Source organism: Haliotis rubra, unplaced genomic scaffold, assembly GCF_003918875.1.
Source record: "Haliotis rubra isolate DU_JTF1 unplaced genomic scaffold, ASM391887v1 Scf1250, whole genome shotgun sequence".
NCBI lineage: Eukaryota > Metazoa > Mollusca > Gastropoda > Lepetellida > Haliotidae > Haliotis > Haliotis rubra.
Window position 1 is genome coordinate 110917 of NW_025765171.1, and position 20319 is coordinate 131235.

Here is a 20319-nt window from a genome sequence, read left to right on the forward strand (position 1 = left end):
GGAGATGGCTTTGTAGAACATCCACCTGTTGACTGACTATACTGAGTCAAAAAAGAAACTTCACAAAATGTAATTTGAAAAATAATGAATAATTTTTCTCTGATGATACATCTATGTATCCGAAATGGGATCCCTATCTTTCGACTCTAGAAAAACGTTAGCAAAACCCACTCAAACCCATCCATTCGTCGTGCAAATGACGTTAGTGCCAAATCAGGTTTTGCACGTGCAGTCGATCACGTGATCTTCGCATCGAAGTTTTCTTCATATGCACGTGTTTGCATTGGCCTCAAGAATTGAAAAACCACAGTTCTAACGGTACTTGAAATGCCACGATTGTCAAATGTGCAACGTGAACGTGGCGTGCCGTTGGCATGTTGCAAGCGGGAAGATCAGTTATTGACGTCGCAAGAGCAACTGGATGCAGCCATCGTACTGTGTATGACTTGGTCGTCTATAACAAACTGGCACCACTTCTGATAGCCCAAGGTCAGGTCGTCCACGTGTGACGTCACGAGCAGAAGACAGTCAAATCGTCCTACGTCACCTACGTGACAGATTTCTGCCGGCTACACGAACCAGGGCTGAGATGTTTGGAGGTCGACTGTCCTCACAGACCATTCGAAATCGGTTGCGGGCTGCCAATCTCCATTCTCGACATCCATATCGTGGGCCAATATTGGCGCCATTTCATCAACGTCAACGTCTGCTGTGGGCCCAACGTCACCTCCGATGGACCCAGAGAGACGGGAATCGAGTCGTCTTTAGTGATGAATCCAGGTTTACCCTCAGATTCGCGGACGGCAGGCTTAGATTCGGACGGCAGGGGTGCTTTCTGTGGGAACAACCGTTCCCGATTACTGGAAACCTCATGGCTGCTGCTTACTGCGACCAGGTGTTCATGGCGGCTCATGGCCCAGGTCTACAGTTCCAGCATGATAATGCTCGGCCGCATACCGCGATGTTGACACGAAATTTCCTTCTAAACGCTGGAATCAACGTCATGGACTGGCCATCGAGGTCCCCTGACCTTAATCCAATAGAGCACGTTTGGGATGCACTTGGGAGAAGGCTTCGTGGTCTTAGGAACCAACCTCAGAATTTGCAGGACCTTGGCGCTGCCTTGCAAGAGCAATGGCGCAGAATCCCCACTCACGTGTTCACAAGCATCAGGCAGTCGAGAAGGAGGCGGTGTTTGGAAGTGGTGAATGCGCGGGGCGGCCATACACGATATTGAACTGAGAAATTTCTCATTTTTATTCTTGTGACTTGACATTCTGTATACCCATGTTTTGGAACGCCGGTGTAGCCTAATGGAACTGATTATGGCACTGTCAGTGTATCGAGTACATCACACAGATCTCAGCAATGAAATAATAACAATTTAACCATCTTACCATCTCTTGTTCTTTTATAGTGCCCTGAAGAAAGAATGTGAAGTTTCTTTTTTGACTCAGTATATATACAATAATGTAATGTATAAGCAATATTTAGTTTTCTGTATAGCTATATCATATTAGGTGTGAACAGGATGCCCACGTCTACACAGTTCAACACGCTCCATCTCAAATGTCATAGAGCAAACCATTTCAATAAGTTTCCTTAAAACTTCATAATTTATATTCACACGACCTAATTGTTTCAATATGTATCCAAAGTACACCGAAAATTTTATTTCCTTTGTATAATGTATTCAACAAACATTCGGTATACACCCTCTCATCATAAACCCCCTCCGGGCAGGACAGTTAATTCTCAGTGCTATCAGTAAATTAACATCTCCCTACGTATGCGGATCTTACGTATGTACCTGTGTACAGGTCAGTGACCGTGCACAACATGGCGTAGTGTCCCTATGTATAAAACCTGACTCACATAATCAGTCAGGGAGACAAGACGAGGCGAGTCAAAGAGCCGGGCCCAGATCGTGGACAGAAGTGGACGGAACAAATGGTACTAATAAACAGATATGGAGGCTGTTGCTAAATTAGAGAACATTGCTTCAATTTACTCGACGACAGTGACTAAACCACCAGTCATCAATGTGTGTGTGTGTATGGATTGATGGATGGATGGATGTGGTGGATGGATGGATGTGATTGAGCGTGCCTCTACATCGTGAACATTGGCCACTAGGCACCGATGTGCGTTCTGTCACGTGTTAACAATCAACTTATTTCGACCATCTTTCCTCAACTACAATAAACACGGCTACTGTTGTGATTAACGTTTCCCGCTTCCTTTTCTTTCGTCTGTTGTCCACCATCCTGAAGGACACGCACAATTTTCGCCACGACAAGAGTAAAACCACAGTTAACGGTTTCAGTTTGTTTGGTGTTTGTTTGTTTGTATGTTTGCACTCAGCAATATGCAAGTTATATGGCAGCGGTATGTTTCAGTGACATATCAGTAACATACTTTCAATTTATTTGAACGCTCCTCACAGTTCTGTACCTGAAAAAAGTTTACTTTGTATGGATTTTAGTGATGTGGGTTGTGACGATAAGGTAACAGCAAATGCGTGGCGAGCAATAATGATATACGATATAGTGATAAAAATGATATACTAACATAGTAATGATAATGATATACTGACATGGTGATGATAATGATACACTGACATGGTGATGATAATGATATACTGACATGGTGATGATAATGATATGGTGATGATGATGATATACGGCATAGTGATGATAATGATATAGTGATGATACTGACATAGTGATGATATGACATAGTGATGATGACAGCGACAGTGATGATGACATACTGACAGTGATGATGATGATATATGACATAGTGATGATGATATACGACATAGTGATGATGATATACTGACATAGCAATGATGATGATATACGACATAGTGATGAAGATGATGATGATATACTGACATGGTGATGATGATATACTGACATAGTGATGATGATGATATACGACATAGTGATGATGATGATATACTGACATAGTGATGATGATGATAAACTGACATATGATGTGATGATGATGATGATATACAGACATAGTGATGATGATGATATACTGACATAGTGATGATAATGATATACTGACATAGTGATGATGATGATATACCGACATAGTGATAATGATGATATACTGACAGTGATGATGATGATGATATACGACATAGTGATGATAATGATACACGACATAGTGATGATAATGATATACGACATAGTGATGATAATTATATACTGACATAGTGGATAATGATATACTGACAGTGATGATAATGATATATTGACATAGTTCTCTCATTAAATGATATACATCCCGCCTCCCTCACAAGGTGAGTCTACACTAACAGTGGAGTGTCCTTCCGCCCATTTATGTCACTAAACATGCACACACGGTAATGGCCCGGGGAAAGCGAAATCTGGACCAAACCTCCTCAATTTAGGTGTCGCTTTCGCGGGAACTGTCAAGCCACAGTGAACACTGAATTTAGTGTTCCCGGGACTCTCAATACACAAGAAAAACAAAGAAATGTGAGTATTAGTCTGATACCGTAGTCATGGTAGAAATTTAATAAATAAATAAATACGTTTAACATTAGCAAGCCATGGTGAAGCATGCATATTATTTTCTAGCATTTGTGATAAAACATTGTGAATTATAACCGACATTGTATATTGTTGTACATTAGTAGCAAGTTTAAACCAAACTGAAATTATTCACTTTTTTAATATATACAGAGATAGCAATTCGTCCAGTGTCTCCGTAGAGCATTTAGGATGGTGTACTCTTGCATAGTTTCAGAACAGATTTCATGAATAACCTGTGAACATTTTCTCAAATGTCTATATTTGAATGTCCCCACACCTCGCAGCCATATAACATGATTGGTAGGATCATGCACTCAAAACATTTAAACAAACAATCGATAGGAATGTGGAGATTTCTAGCCTTTGAGGGGATAATAAACACTCCATTTTATGCTTGGTCGTGGAGTGCCAGAAAGGTTGAGTTGAGTTGAGTTGGGCTTTACGCGGGAAAACAGATATCGGTGGTACATGAGTATAACAAAGGAGTACATACAAAATGTACAGCAAGATGACTAAATGATACTTCAATTAAAGTGTTTACAAACAATCTTAAAATGAACTTTGACAAATTCGGCCAGGAAGAATGAGGTTCTTTTAACAATGATAATAATTCATTACATAGATTAATAAAACTATAGTTAAGTAGGGTCACGTACGTGCTGAAACTTGAAACAACTGAAACTTCATCTCAGTTAGGCGGCTCACAGAACGAGTATTGGGGTCGCGCGCTAATCTGATGTGCGGTAATCCGATGTTATCATAGCAATTCGCTTTCGCGGGACTTCTAGCTCAACTTTGGTTTTCGCTTTACCGGGAATAGGGAATATTGAAATTTCGCTTTCCCGGGCCGACACCGCACACACACCGCGTGTGTGAGTGAGGGGGATAGATCGAGTTTACGCACTTTTGAACAATATATCAAGGTGATAATAAAGATTCAAGGAAAAAACTCGTCAGCAAAATAAGACACTAAAGCGAGCACGCTCATATACTTCACAAATAAACGATCTTATCCGGTTATTTAGGAGATAAAGATACTGTGTTGGAAAATCAGAAATTATAAAAGCTCCATATTTTTTATTCAGAGCTGTTATAATTTCGTTATATACCTCTGATTTTCCAACACAGTATGTATATCTCCATTCTACCATAACCGCGTTATTAAGATTTTAAAAAGATACATGTTACTGTGTTGGAATGACTTTGATTAACCAATCAAAATCCAGTATTTACTTAAGTCATGGTAGAATATCCATTATTGGACGTTAACATGCATTAAGGACGTAACTCACTATAAATATTGAAACACCTTCCCAGGTATTTGAGACAGGATATGTTTTCGGTAAATGATTCAAAACACGTAATTTAGTTTCAGGACCAGTGAACAGTTTATGTTCTGGATAGAACCTGAGTACACCTTTTTACCCACACAAATTCACTTTGTAAAGAAAGAAGAGATTGACAATTATCAATTACCGTCACAAGTAGGTGTTCCTCCAGGGGTGACCCAGCTCAAAGTGCCGTTATTCAGTTCGCAGGAGATGCTAGACGCACCCAGTAAAGTTATACCGTAAGTGCAAGACACGCTGCAGGATGAACCATGTGTAAATTGATCAGGACAGTTGACTTTCAGTCGGCGGTGCTGAAACACTGGGACCCGGCAGCTTCTCGCTTGAAGAAAAAGAGTTGACATAATATGTCAGAGTTTAGTTGTAGCAACATTCCCGCAATATCACTGCGGTGGACAACAGAAATGGGATTCACACATTGTACCCATGTGAGGAATCGAATCGAACCGAACCGAACCTGGGTGTTCGGCGTGATGAGCGAACGCTTTAACCACGAGGCCAGGCTTGGCTAGGCTAGGCTAGGCTACCGTTCCGGCATGTATGACTTACGGACACGCGTATCAACATTTAAGATATACTGACATTATCCAGCTAGCATCAATGAACAACTTGTGAAGTCCACACACCTAAAGTTCACACACCTGATACTAAAAACAGAAGAATGCGCGATTACTGTTCAGCTGCTGAACAAGTTAATTTCAACCTAAACTGCGCGTACGTCATGCCACGGCTTACAGAAAATCAACGTCCCCGCGCCTTGGGTATGCTGGAGACTGGAATGGCCAAAACGGAAGTGGCCAGACATTTTGGTGTCTATTGAAACACGATCTCATGTCTATGATGGGAACACAAGAGATTTGTCAGCACTTCACGTCAGCAAGACAACCACATTCGGCTAACCCATCAAAGGAATCGATTCTAGACTGCCAGTTTGACTACTCAGATCATTATGGCTTACGTCCAATCAGTTGAGGGAGTATAACATCCGGCCACGACGGCCTGAAATACGTCCAGTTTTGCTCCAACGTGACCGGCAAACTCGTCTTGCCTGGTGCATACAGCCTCTACGGTACAGGAGACAAGATTGCGATGGTGTTTTGTCAACTGTCCAGTCGAGATTTCATCTGGACAGCTCAGATGGCATGGCGATGGTGTACATTGTAGACGGCGATGCGAACGGTATGCTGACGCGTGCGTTGCTCAACGTCGACGGTTTAGTGGCGGGAGCGTTATGGTATTGGGAAACATCATGTGGTCGGACACAACTTGTTATTGTCAATGGCAATCTCACTCGTCTGCGATACACTGATTAGATGGTTCAGCCTCATGTGCAGCCGTTCATTTAAGACGTAACTTTACGCTTCAGCAAGATACTGCCCGCCCACATGTTCATTCATGTTGTGACAGATTTCCTGAGACAGCAGAACATTGCGGTACTCCCCTGGTCAGCCGTTACTCCGCACCTGTCCCCTATCGAGCACGCTTGGGATGAAATGGAAGCCGAGAATCAGCCACTGACGTTAGCTGATTGGGACAAGCGTTGGTTCAGACATAGAACAACATTCCCCAAACTTTTTGCAATCGCCTCGTGTCGTCTCACCTGCATCAACGCCAATGGTGGACACAAGCGATACTGAATTTGTGAACTGCCTTTTGACACCACATCTCGTCCAGGGTGTCACGATGCCTAGTGTCAAACCATGCAGATTTCTACATTATCCTGTCAACAGTTATAAATAGTGATTAAGGAACATTCCACAAATCATGTTATTATGTTTTTTGCATAAAAAGTGGCATGACATCAAATAATGCATAGTTACTTTATTCGAGTAGTATATGCACGTTTTAATAGAAACGACAAAACCCTTTCCACATCGGAAGAAATATCTGAAGATGACTTTATCGTGAGTATGGGTTTGTTTGACGAGCTATGAGTCTGTAAACAATCGAGTCTGGACCAGACAATCTATTGATTGACTGACAAAGTGTCGAATGCAGTCATACTTTCTTCGGGATCGAGTTGTCAAGCTCGCTGACTTGTTTGACACATGTCATCGTATCCCAATTGCGTAGATCGATGCTAATGTTGTTTTATGACTGGATAGTCTGGTACAGACTAAAATATTTACAAACCGCCGCCGTTGACAATCACTCAACAAACAAACAAACGAAGGTTATACTTACTCACGACATTTACCATAAACGCGCATTCATCCGTGAGGCCGGCTTCATCGACAGCTTGATATCTAATCTCATATGATCCAACTTCAAAACGGGAACCACTTTCGTTGCCCTTCTTCAGAATGATTGCCACATTGTCGTCAAAGTTGTCTTCGGCGATTATTTCTTCCCACACCACAACGGTGGATGTACGACCTCTGTCAGCAAATTGTCTGGGAAATGTCGATGGACAGTTGGTGATCCGTGGTGCTCGTATATCTGTTCAAATAAAAATATGATGAGATGGTAGGTGATACAAATATATTCATATGCATTAAAACGTTAAGTTAAAACATGCGGGTTTTTTGTCTGTTATTGTGAGAAGTAAAACACGTGTGACCTAGGTGACTGACATGTATAGTGAAGTGTGGAACCATTGTTCTAGAAAAGGGGTAATAGTCCTTATTTGAAAAGTCTGTTCAAAGACGTTTGTGAATATTGTTTTCAGGAAGATACATATGCAGTCAAGCCGTTGTGTTGAACTCTAAGTAACATACTGGGTCCCGTTCCTCAAAGCGATCATAGCGGTACGACATTCGTAAGTCTATGTTAAAGTATGGGAGTTACGATCACCTTAGCGCTACGGTCGTTTTGTGGAACAGGGCCCTGTTCCCTTTTCCTTCGACACACCCGTGTTTGACTTCAGTATCCCAGCAATATTTTGCAAGACAGAATGAAAGATATTCATACAGGAACTGTTGGTTATAAATGATGATTTTTTTATAACATTATATTTGTATTTTCTTTGCAATAAAGCCAAAACAAGGAAGGTTTTTAACATGTACGTTTGACTCAACACCGCCTTGAACAATTCTTCAGTTTTATTGCGATGTGTATGCCTGGTGTAGGAGGGAATTCTGAATTGAGTAAGGTCTACGTCTACCACTTCTGAAAACCGATAGGAGGAATATGGTGTTGATTAACCAAGAAACTCGACCACCAATTTCATCCCACAAAAATAGGTTCCCTGCACACCCAAAGATGCAGTACCAAAACGACTGAACTGCCTTTACCCCCAGTTCATAAATAAACGAGTACACATAAAAAAGTGTATGAATCTAACCATCGCGTGTACTTTTCAAAGCAGATGATCATCAAGCTACCACCGACCTTTGCATACTGGCAATAATGTCCATGTCTTGTCCGCCTGGCACCTGGTTCCTACTATCTGCCAAGGTGCTCGCTGGTCAGATTCTAGCCTAAAACCCTCTGTGCACATCAGGTTGCACTGGCTTTGGTAATTATACCCGTCACCACATTTCCATCCATCAGCATTTTTCGGCTCTTCAAGGGCAGGACACCGAACGGCTGGAAATACGTGCAAACGTGTGAATATATGTAACTATATTTCTATGTCGCTTTTAGCAAGATTTGGGGTCCCAGAAATAGGCTTTACATACCATTTTACACATAGTGCTACGAAGCTGCTATGTAATTCTTACGGACTTTTTACACAATTTTGCAGAGAGACATTTCCAACGCTTGTGTGAAGTACTTTCTCCAATTCCTTTTCCATTCAAACAATCTTTGCGCCAGATTCACAAAGCATTCCAATGAACACAAACTACGAGTACCTTGCAATGCTCGAAAATTCCACTCGTCCGCTCGTATTGACGAGTAAAAAAATTTTCGGGCAAGTGAAAAACATAATTTGCTTGTCCTAGAGGACGAGTACGTTTTCTGACTCAAAAGTAACATTTTTATTTTTATTTGAAGTTCAGCTATCTTAAATGGTGAACGAATTAAATTTTGTCAAATATTTTGAAGAAGACAAAGTAAGTAATGTTTATTGTAGTTTTATTCCAAGCAAACATTTTGAAATATAGTAATTTAAATTCATATTCATTGTGATGCATGATCTATAGGGCAAGTCCAATTTTAGAAGGACTCATGGAAAGTTCATATTACTTAAAGTTCAGATCTTTTCATTTTTCGAGCCCTGCCTTGTCATAATGCACTGCTAAAGCACTTAAGATTAAATGTATTCTGTGAGTAAGCAATCCATCCAAGCCAGAAGCAAATTATGTTGTGGTAAGAGTGTTGAGAGCTCTTGAGTAACACTTTGATAGATCATGTTTATTCCACAAACTACCAACAAAGGTGCAGATATAATCATAATTAATATCAAGATGTTAGATGTATGCAAAATTTTCTATTTTGGTTTGTTCCGTTTTATTTAACAGCTGTATAATAAATATCGTAACAATTCTTAAATTGCATAACTTTGCATAAGCTGAGTAAATTATACATTTTGAAACAAATTCATCATTCATTAATGCGTAACTCCTGACAAGTGTGGCAACACACGCTGCTAAAGGGAGTTCCTCAAATGCAGATACAATATAATCCACAGGTCTGTTACACAACGAATTAAGTATTTCACAACGATTTTTTTCACGAAACTGTCAGGTTTCAAATAATATCCAAATGGGGTCTTCTTTTCAGAATCTAGTTCACATGATGTGATTTGTTTCTAAAACTGAAAATATAACGTAAATGTGTCAGCGGCACCATTTCCCTTTTCCCTACGTGTCGACTATTCTTTTCAAATCACGGTCAGTTTGTTACTGCATTTTACATGATTGCTTATTAACAATTAAACGCTAAAATGAAAAGCCAAATAGTATGAAAACGTTTGGCTGTCAGCTTCTGTTTGTGCTTGAGTCTTACACTCATAACTGACCGTTCATCTTGTTCACAAGACGTAGCCATACTAAAACTAGATGTAAGGCTCACAACTGCGGCACGATTTACCAAATCTATAAATGCAATAGATATCCAGTGTCCATTTGGTCATCTATCTCAAGAAGATGAGTACCATGTAATTCCTATTTTGCCCTAAATATACTACCCATCAAAAGTTTAGACTCACTTAAAGCACTCACTATATGTTATGTATATATTTATGGTTACATCGAAGATGAATTTCTCCACTAACTTGGGTGAACCAACTGAAAGCCTTATGCAGATGAATTGCACGAGGATCATGCATAAAATTGCTGTAGAGCATGTGCATATATCATGCATGTGAACAGCAGCGTTGCGTTTTAGTGTAAAGTTTGGTTATGAATTCGTCAATTTTCACTGAGTTTCATCATTTATTGAACTCATGACAATAATCTTTTGAACGTTACAAATGTGTTTTACAATACATCAGTTCATGTGTAAACAGTACCTTTAAACAGTATGGAAACCTTTGCAAAATTTATTTTGGAACAGTTGACTTAAGTAAATGGTTACATTTACACTAGTGCGTCTAAACTTTTGATTGGGAGTATATTTAGAAAAAAAGAAAGAAAAATAGCTGCCGTATTTTTTCTACAAACAACCGTCAAGAAAAATTCCGTATCCTTCTGCGCACAGAAAATGTTGAATTATTGTTTAAGGTAGTCCTTGTGTTGTACCACATACACGTATTTAGGTTGAAAAAAGAAAATGTAAATTGTTAATGAGTGTTTATGATTTATAGATAATAAGTATTGATTTATCGATAATAAATATATTGATATAATTCGCAAATGTACAGGTTGCGCATAAATTCATTGTTAGAATTTTACTACTGGCCTCATGGCCACTTATAGAAATCAAAATCTGTCTGTCTATAATTTGATTTCTTTACAGCGATACATAATTGTACATAATTCATTGCACTCTTTAACAATAAAAAACCCAATCACAACAAAGCACCAAATATTATTTAAAACGAATTATCTGATGATAAAATTCAAACTTGGCGTGTAATGAAATAGTGTCTCTTACCTTGACACCGTGAACTTGTTGAGGAATATTGTCCATTATGCTGGCATGTTATGGTGGAAGCTCCAATAACTTCGTAACCTTCTTCACATGATAAATGACACACTGTGCCGTGATAAACGTAGTTTGTACTGCAGTTATTATTGCCATGGATCATTTGTTTGGGCTGGCACATGACCCCTGAAACACATATGCAAAGTGTTTTACGGTAATGCCACACGTAGCAGCGATCGAGTCACTTGTTCTCGTGTGTGAAGTTCAAAGGTCAGATTTGCCATTGTGTGATGTTTCAAGGTCACAGTGTACGCCTATGCATTTTTATAATGTGACATTTGGTATTGTAATAGAGAGTGTTCAAAATGAGCCAGTTCAGATAATTATTACAAAAGAAAGAATCGAATTATTGTGTCATTTTTTCGCAGGATCAATTTACAACATAGGAAAAACACATATATGAGTGAGTGAGTGAACTTTTACGCCACAACAACATGGGCATCGATCTACGCAATTGGGATACGATGACGAACATTTTATTTATTTATTTATTTATTTATTTATTTATTTATTTATTTTTTTTTTTATTTTTTTTTCTATAGCGCCGAGTTCTAACTAGGCTGCTCACAGGCGCTTCACATATGAAGAAGAAACGTCATTTCCCTGTCGTCAGATGCACATTGAACAAGCAATTCAGCCCCTAAAGCCACTTCGTCACCTTTACTCCCAATGAACGTGGTAACACTGAAACAAATCTTAGGCTTATCATTTAATACTTGCTGTTTACTCTGACGGTAAATGTGCAGAAGTCCGTGCGACCTTTACTGTCCGTCACAACGTATTTGACATGTACTGTGCCAGACATCTTTGCACCATTGTGTTCACCCTGTTCTTGCCTGATACTGAAAAAGCAATATATAAATAGATAACAATCTTTGTTCAAGTACCCTTCCGACAATATTCACGGTTAACACAGACATACATGTGTTTTGGAAGATTTTCTGTTAATTTATCCCGAGGGCATAATATATTTACACATGCAATATCGGGAACACATTTTCAAGACATTTCTTTTGAAAAACAAATCCAGCGTTAAGTCACATGCACCAAACCCGCATTTAAAACGCAGAATCACAAAGTAAGCCGAATGTATTGTCTATATGGAAATGAAACAATGAACTATATGAATTTCAGATATACATGATAGTTTTTTTAAAAACGAAAACCTACAAGCTATTCTTATGCGACACATTATTCATAATGCCTCTCAGATGACTTCTTATTTTCCAGCAAATATACAATGTCTTACTTTAGGCGTGCCGGTGGATCCTCTCTATCACTGGCTGTGGGTTCATTCCATTTGACGCGGGCCGTGGGCCTACCAGGATCACTGTTAACCTCGAAGCTTCTCGGACAAGATATCACTGGTGGCATGTTTGGCTTTACTACCTCTGCCGGAAAGAAGATTTGACTAGATACCCTTGATTAAAAGTAATTAGGACTGTGGAGATTTCATTCACTGAAGCCGTAGTCGGTATTTTAAACTCTCGGCGACAGGTAGGAAATTTGAGTCTGGACCTAACATACAAGTTTTAGGTAGCAACGCACGGGGCACGGGGACACAGCCCAGTACATCTCGCGTCGTCTTTAACTGTAAGGCATACTTGTAACCTGTGGTATTTGTTTTCGACGTATTCTTGAAACAAGAGGATAATTTACTGCTGGTTGAGCAGCGTGTCCCAAGTCTTGCAGTCATACTGACAATGTGAATTAAATTTTGCATCACCACTGATGCTAAATCTTGTCCTATCGTTGCTGCTGCTACTACTACAACTACTACTACTACAAATACTGCTACTGCTACCACTACTACTACTGCTGCTAAATAACAATTGGAAAGGTATTAGGAAGTGATAAAAGGAATTGGAATGGGTGTAAACTTGCTTTATTTTAAAATTCCTTGGTTTGTTGTTCAAGGCCACACTCAGTAATATTCCACAAATATGGCAGCATTCTGTAAATAAACGACTCTGGACCTTGATCAACATCATGATCATCGATCTACACAATTGGGATACAATGACATGTCTCAATGAAGTCAGCGAGCCTGACCACCCGATCCCAAGTCGCCTTTTACGCCAAACGTGGGTTGCTAAGGACCAATCCTAACCCGGATCTTTACGGGTTATATTTTTTTTTTATAAGTTTCGAATGAAAGAGTAAGAATATGCTCCCGACTCGTTTTGTTTCTGATAATATAGAGGTTGACATCCATAAACCGTTCCCAATTAATACTCCAGTTTTCACTCCCACTAATGAAATTGCTACTGTTACTACTACTTTTGATTCGTCATGTGGAATGACTGGTAGGATTTTAACACCAAGCAGTCACCTTCAGTTCATTGTCTTTGCGCTCAACTGGCTATCGTAAAAGAATTTGTTGTCTATAAATCATATTTTCCAGCATTCTATTCTCATGTTCCTATCTTATATTGATTGATTATCTCCAACGCTGTTTGTGAGTTTAACCTGTTGAAAGTGATTAAGTAACACTGTATGTATGTATGTATGTATGTATGTATGTATGTATGTATGTATGTATGTATGTATGTATGTATGTATGTATGTATGTATGTATGTATGTATGTATGTATGTATGTATGTATGTATGCATGCATGCATGCTTGTATGTGTGTATGTATGTATGCATGTATGTGTGTCTGTGTCTGTGTATGCATGAGAACGCGTTCATTGATATGAGCTTGATATATGAGCATGTTCATCAATATGGTAACTATACCTGTTTTGAAGTAATTTGTCAACCTGCTGATCTGCCAGTCAACATATTTCGAAATAGTGTCTAGTAAACCATTCCTCTGAAGATATCCAAATATTCCTCCCTCCTCCTCAAATGCCCTCTCCATCTCTGGTGCTCGATCCAGTAGTGGCTGGGGAATTTGACCTGTGTGACCGTCGCCAGGTAACATCTCAACTACAAATATCTGCCTTTGCTGGTGTGTCATGTCAGGTTTACCGCCAATCGAATCCCCTGGTTGATGTCCATTTCCCTGTTAAGACAATTGTAAGGAGTCAAAAACCCTAATTAGAGGAAATGTGAAAGAAGTGTTTTTGCGTGAATAACTTCATATGATTTTAAAAGAATGATGAATGTGCACTAGAAAGATGGAACATGAAAATATATTTGTCATAATTTTTTAATGGCCGTTGTTTCAAATTCATATTAACTAAACTGACCGGCAAAGGGAAGTATACCAAAAGTTACTAGTTCTCAAATTTTAAAGATATATTTTTGTAGGTAAGTACACTGAAACATGTCGCCCCAACGTAGCAATTTGATACCTGCAGTGAAATGCACGTGCACGTCGTGAATAAAACGTCGAAATGGTAAATTGTATAAACCATGATTTTGGGCCTTTGTCAGAGTTCCACATGCACTAAGGGTATAAAAGTTAGTGTGCGGACAGGTTACACATGCAGTTTGAAAAGGACCACCACAGATATGCCACGACTATCAGCAGTTGAAAGTGAGAGGGCTACAGGTATGCTCCAGATTGGGTCGACACACGCCAACGTTGCAAGAACCTTCGGCTGCACCCGTGTAGCCGACTCTAGACTGCTGCAACGTTACAGGCAGACGGGTCAGACAGACCAAAAAGTGGGAGACCGCGAGTAACAACACCAGCTGAAGACCGGCATTTGAGTATGGTACACCTGAGAAACCTTTTTCTGACGGTAACGTCATCGGCGGCGAATTTCCTTGATCACCGTGCCAGTCGATACACGGTGGCTAGACGTCTTCGGGCAGCAGGTATCAGAGCCTACAGACCCTTGAAAGGACATGTGTTGACCCCTGAACACACACGTCACAGATTGCGTTGGGCCCGAGTTGTTCGTCGTTGGCAGCGACGAGAGAAACAACGTGAACGTTCAACACTGGCAAGCACGTTCTCCAGACATGTCCCCGATCGAGCACATGTGGGGTGCACTAGACTGACGCGTGCGGAAACGCCCTATCCCACCACAGAATAGACAGTAAAGTACACAAGCCCTCAAGGACGAATGACGTCGCATACCCCGTGACTTGTCCGACGTCTGACGTCTTCGGCTAGAAGGAGGCTGGACATACAGGATACTAAAGTGATGGTAGTGGAAATTTGTTGTGTGCAACTCAGTACCTGCTTATCCTCCATGTGATTGAACACTGGTTTTCAGGGCCCCCAGTGACCTTGGGCATATCTGACGCCACGTGTTTATGTAGTATACGTGTGTTTTTCAGTTCAGGTTGAGTACAGATGTTGTTAACACCACCGCATTATGTTTTGTGTTTGTAGAAACTCTGGGTCAATGGTAATGACCTCTTGAAAACCTTGTGTACTTTCTTTTGGCGGTCAGTTTATTTCTGATTTGGGGATGGTACATTAGGTGACCGTCACATTACAATTTTGGAAAGTGGTGGTAGACAAATGGTTAAAGACGTTTTTTATGAGTATTTGTTGATGTGATGATTAAAGGCTGCTTACCTGCATGAATCAGTGTGCTTTCAGTTGCTGTATATGGGTCATTATCTTTCAATACTATGCACGTTTAAAATGTATCGCCACACCCAATATTTGTCATTATGAATATGTTACCGTTAACCATAGCAAATGAACTTATCCAAATCTCAATTTAACCTATTATGTGGATAAATGGACCTTCGAGGAATAATGAAATGGCAAAATATGGACTTTTGTCGTGTTGATAACTATGGTCGTATCCAAGTTCGGTCATCTTCAAGATTTGGGCATACATTCCTCAAGAAATCACATAAGCTTAAATAACTGAGCACAATGTGAATTCCTAGTGTGAATTCCACCAATAACATCTCTGACCATCCTCCGTTGTCGTTGAATGTGATGTTGAGGCATTTTGTTCCATTCTTGAATGAATGCTTGTTCCAATATTATTATTGCTGGATATTTATATAGCGCACATATTCACACACTAGTGCATGTTCATGGCGCTGGTGTTATTTCCCTCGATCATTGGATGTCAATCTCAACGGCACATCTTATTATCAATCTCAACTCCCTGGGGACCATTATACAACTCTTGTTTCCACAAGGCGCGCCGAGTTATAGCGGCTTTCCCGTCCTTACGTCCAATATATCAATGTTCTATACTGAATGATCTCTCTTGCGTATTTGTAGACCCATAATGTCCCAAACATGCTCTATGGGATTAAGCTCTGAACTTCTGGCGGGTGAAGTAAGAGTTGCAAACGCCTCTTGGCATGACAAACCATCAAAAACTCGTGCACGATACCTCGTATTGAAGTCCATGAAGAGCGGCCTTGTGTTCAGGAAATGGTCATCGGAATGTGGTACAAACACCCAGGTGTGTCACTGATGTACATTCAGATATTTCTGATCGTCACAAGACCAGCTTTACAGTCATGTCAAAGGCACCGCCAGACAATTAATGAAATTCCGCCAAACGTTACTTGCTCCAAGACACTCCGTTATGTAGTGTTTCTGCAGGCGATTAGTGTGAGTTCAACCACCATTCACGAACGACTTTCATCCGACCATTGGACCCTTTTACATGATGTCATGCGATTTCGGACCTTTGTGTTGGCAAACGACGACGTGGAAGCTATTCTGGTTTTAACACGCCACTGAATTCCGAGAACGGTTGTATCTCTCCTAGTAGTTGTCACTCGTGGTCGACCGGAATACTGACTGTCCTTGAGGTAACTAGTTTTCAGGCCAACTGGCTTATAATCAATAGATGACAACCAACATCCCTCGCAATAGTCCCAAGTGACATGTCAGCTGAGGAGTTCCGATATTTACTTATCAACAACGAATTAGATTGAATTTTCTAAGTAAAGCTGCAAGAACATTTTACCGAAACTTGATGTTTGCTTAATGACGGGTACACGTTTTGCACTTTGCCTGCCTTTGATCGTAGTATGTTCATATCTAAAATCAATGTACGGTACGCTCAAAGGGTCAAAACAATCGTAGAGACAAACAAAATGCGATTTGAATATATATGCCTACATTGGGGTTGAAGTCATTTGTGTTTCGATATTTTTCCATGTGTATAGTATCTTATTTGCCGTCGAAAACTAGTTCTAATACTTTGAATAGGAGGCAAGATGAACGTACTTGAAGCACTTCTTTACCTTCCTTCAGGACCACCAGCACGATCCCCGTTTTGTCATCGTAGAATACTATGTTGTCATGAGGCAACGATTCCTTTAGCGGGTACCAGAACACATGATTGTTTCACATAGTGACACGGTTGATGGGCACAGTGGCGATATTTCAAGCTACACACACATGTCCCTAAAGTTGTCAGTTGACACATGTATACATACGGAATATGGTGACAGGTGCTGAAAAATGTTACAGGTTATGTTAAATGTTTTGCATTATCTTTTCATGCTTGGACAGTGAACATGCTGATATCAAATTTCCATGATTCGTGATGTCGGGGAACTCTCGTGCGCCAAGAAATGTTTTGACAAGTCACAATACTAAGACAGGTTGAGTGAGTGAGTTTTGTTTAACGTTGCCGCGAAGAGTACTTCAGTTATGTAACGACATGTTGCCTTTACTTGAGAAGATATGCCAAAGTGACGCCGATGGTAAGTAATGCAAAAAACCCACAAAAATTCATAGTGAATGAGTGAGTGAGTATGGTTTTACGCCACTTTTAGCAATAGTCTAGGAACATCACTGCGGGGGACACCCAAAATGGGCTTCACACATTGTACCCATGTGGGGAATGGAACCCGGGCCTTCGGCGTTACGAGCGAACGCTTTAACCACTGGGCTACCCCGCCGCCCCCGAAAAGGTCGATTCATAATCGGGTAGGTCGATACATTGCACTTCAACTTCAACCATGAGAAACAAAGCTTCTTCAGTGAATCCAAAACAAAACAACCTTGTGCACGAAACAGACCGATGAACTACAGCTTGGGCATTTAGGCTCTCCAAAAGACTAATTACAGATTTGCAGCAATAATGGTTGTAGCCCGGGAAAGCCACATTTAAAGGTCACATGCAACCAAAAAAACAAAAATAATTAAGACACAATTATCACTTATTCATGATATATAATATGCATTGCTGATTATGAAAAAAACATAAAAACAAAATTTCAAGCGTACAATCGCAAATCAAAAGCGCAATATTTTGTACTTGGGTTTACTTCCCTCGAAACGAAGCACCCGGGATACCGAACCCAGTCAGAGCGGGTGGGTGTGCACTTAAGTGTAACGAAGCCTTTCGATGGCTGGTTGATTTGCCGATACGCTCAGGGCTCTTTGTGTGTGTATAGAGATGTTGGGTTTTGTAAGTACATGCTCATTTTTTGGGTATAACATTTTGCAATCAACAGACATCATAACATGTCATGTATACAAGTATCACACCTGCATGTCTGTGTAATTACATAATATGACAGAGACAGAACTCGGGCACACGAGCTATAAATCAATGCGTTTTGTTTATGGTGTATAGCCTGATAGGTGTTAAGTTCAAATTGGGTGAGGTGAGTGATCGAAGTTGTGTATTGCATATTGTCATTATCAGACAGGCAGGCAGACACATAGGTGTCAATAAAACAGGCATTGAGTTTTGTCTGTGACAGAGGCATATCTATATCACAGTTAGAATTCTGACAATGTTAAATAATGACGTTGCTTTTGAGTATCGAACTGAGAAAGTGACTCCGTAAGAAGAACGTGTGGTCAAATAATCAAATGAACTTATATAAACAGTTAAATCGGTAATCTACTGTCATAACATATAAAAAGCTCGCGCCTGTGAAAAATCAACAAAAGTCGAAACATTAGCAAAATAGCTCACATCAAAGCCTTCTCCGAGTACTCACCGTCAGCGAAGGATTTCCGTCTTAAAATGAACGCTTCACTGGTTGACACATAGCTGAATAGATCTAAATCCTTAGCAAGGTTCATTTATGTAACGAATAGATTATTTACTACTAGTATTTGTTGTGTGTACACAACCAAGATTAGACTACTCCTGCTCACGACCTTATAATCCTGGAATCCACGCTTCAAGCTGCGTGAACCAATTCACTGCGCATGCGCCATGAGCACAGTGCAGCGCGGCGCAGCACAGCTGTTGAAACCACTTTCAACCTAGCTGGGTTGAATTTAGTGAATCGTTTGAACTCCAATTTCGCGGGGTTTTTTTTCATCGCGTTATTTTTCAACTTTATAAGTTGAATTTGCATTTTTTATAATTTGTTATTGTAAGTCCATACCGAAAGGTATCAGAATCTGCCTTAGTTATTATGTTTACATTCATGCCAAATACTCAACAAAACAAAAAAACAATATAGGAGAATGACCATTTATTGCGCAAATATACCTATAAACAACCACATATGTGACGCCTAACTCTTTCCATTACATAGCTGTTTTAAAGCAAAATTTATGACTACACACAAGTAAATTTTCCAAATTAGTGTTTTTGCCAGCGTTGAAGTAATGACATTTAGATGTTGAAACGTCACAATAAATTTAACGGAATATTCTTGTCCAAACTTCTCTGCTGATGTAATATGCCAATCATACAAACCACAATAATTTTCATGAAGACATATAAAAAAATACCCCCCAAAATAGCATGTATCATTATATCTCCGAACATATGTTATCATATGTTAACTAAAAACGTACGAGAATAAAGAAGCCACCCGTCATATGTTAACTAAACAAACAAAAGACAAGTCACTAAAACAATTTTAATCCATTGTGATCAATGGGTACGCTTATTTGAAAAAAACCCGGTATTGATTCCCTTACTCATTGTGGCTTTCGCGGCACCGAGGTTTGTACTTGAAATGTGGCTTTTGCAGCAACTGTTATTTTTCAAATGTGGCTTTCCCTGGTGGACTCCACAATAATATTGGGACATGCACATACATACACACATACGTTTACGTACGTACACACATAAACACACACACACGTGTGAAAGTTGTAAATAAGAACCGACGTAAAGATGCACATGTGTTCATGAAGCAAATGGTTTTCCTGCAGCACATAATTTGGACTCTTGAAACATGCATGCACATTGACCAACTATATTTACATGTCGTTGTGTAGTCCGGCTGGGCTGAATGTTTCTCTGTGTGCCTTGGTAATGGTTGTATTGTCTCTGTAAGTAGTGATAAAAGAAATATTGGAAGTTTTAACTCTCTTTTCACATAAACATTGAGTTTTGTATTCGGTTGCTTTGGAATCGGTACCTTTAATGGATATATATTAATCGTAATAGATAATCGATAAATAGTTCAACACAATGGTAGCGTATACTATGGGTTAGAATACCTTGTTGGATTTTTCATTCAGCTCACAGATCAATACATAGGTATTTGATGAAGAAGT

General features: G+C 39.9%; 1 protein-coding gene and 1 long non-coding RNA gene across 3 annotated transcripts in view; one reads left to right on the forward strand and one right to left on the reverse strand.

Annotated features, from left to right (window-relative positions):
* The window catches only part of LOC124266378, a 39404-nt gene that overhangs the window by 12416 nt on the left and 6669 nt on the right, over positions 1-20319 (reverse strand). Inside the window, exons 4-11 of one of the 2 annotated variants that reach the window (XM_046701187.1) lie at positions 20024-20089; positions 13689-13956; positions 12198-12339; positions 11669-11790; positions 10898-11074; positions 8249-8446; positions 7103-7357; positions 5046-5240 (exon numbers count right to left, since the gene is read on the reverse strand). In XM_046701187.1, coding sequence (XP_046557143.1) covers positions 5046-5240; positions 7103-7357; positions 8249-8446; positions 10898-11074; positions 11669-11790; positions 12198-12339; positions 13689-13956; positions 20024-20089 — 1423 coding nt within the window. The remainder of the gene's footprint in view (positions 1-5045; positions 5241-7102; positions 7358-8248; positions 8447-10897; positions 11075-11668; positions 11791-12197; positions 12340-13688; positions 13957-20023; positions 20090-20319) is intronic. The other variant, XM_046701188.1, reaches the window with a different exon arrangement.
* LOC124266379 lies at positions 11498-12692 on the forward strand. Its single transcript, XR_006895752.1, has 2 exons — positions 11498-11626; positions 12179-12692. It is a non-coding gene; the product is annotated as an uncharacterized LOC124266379 (long non-coding RNA).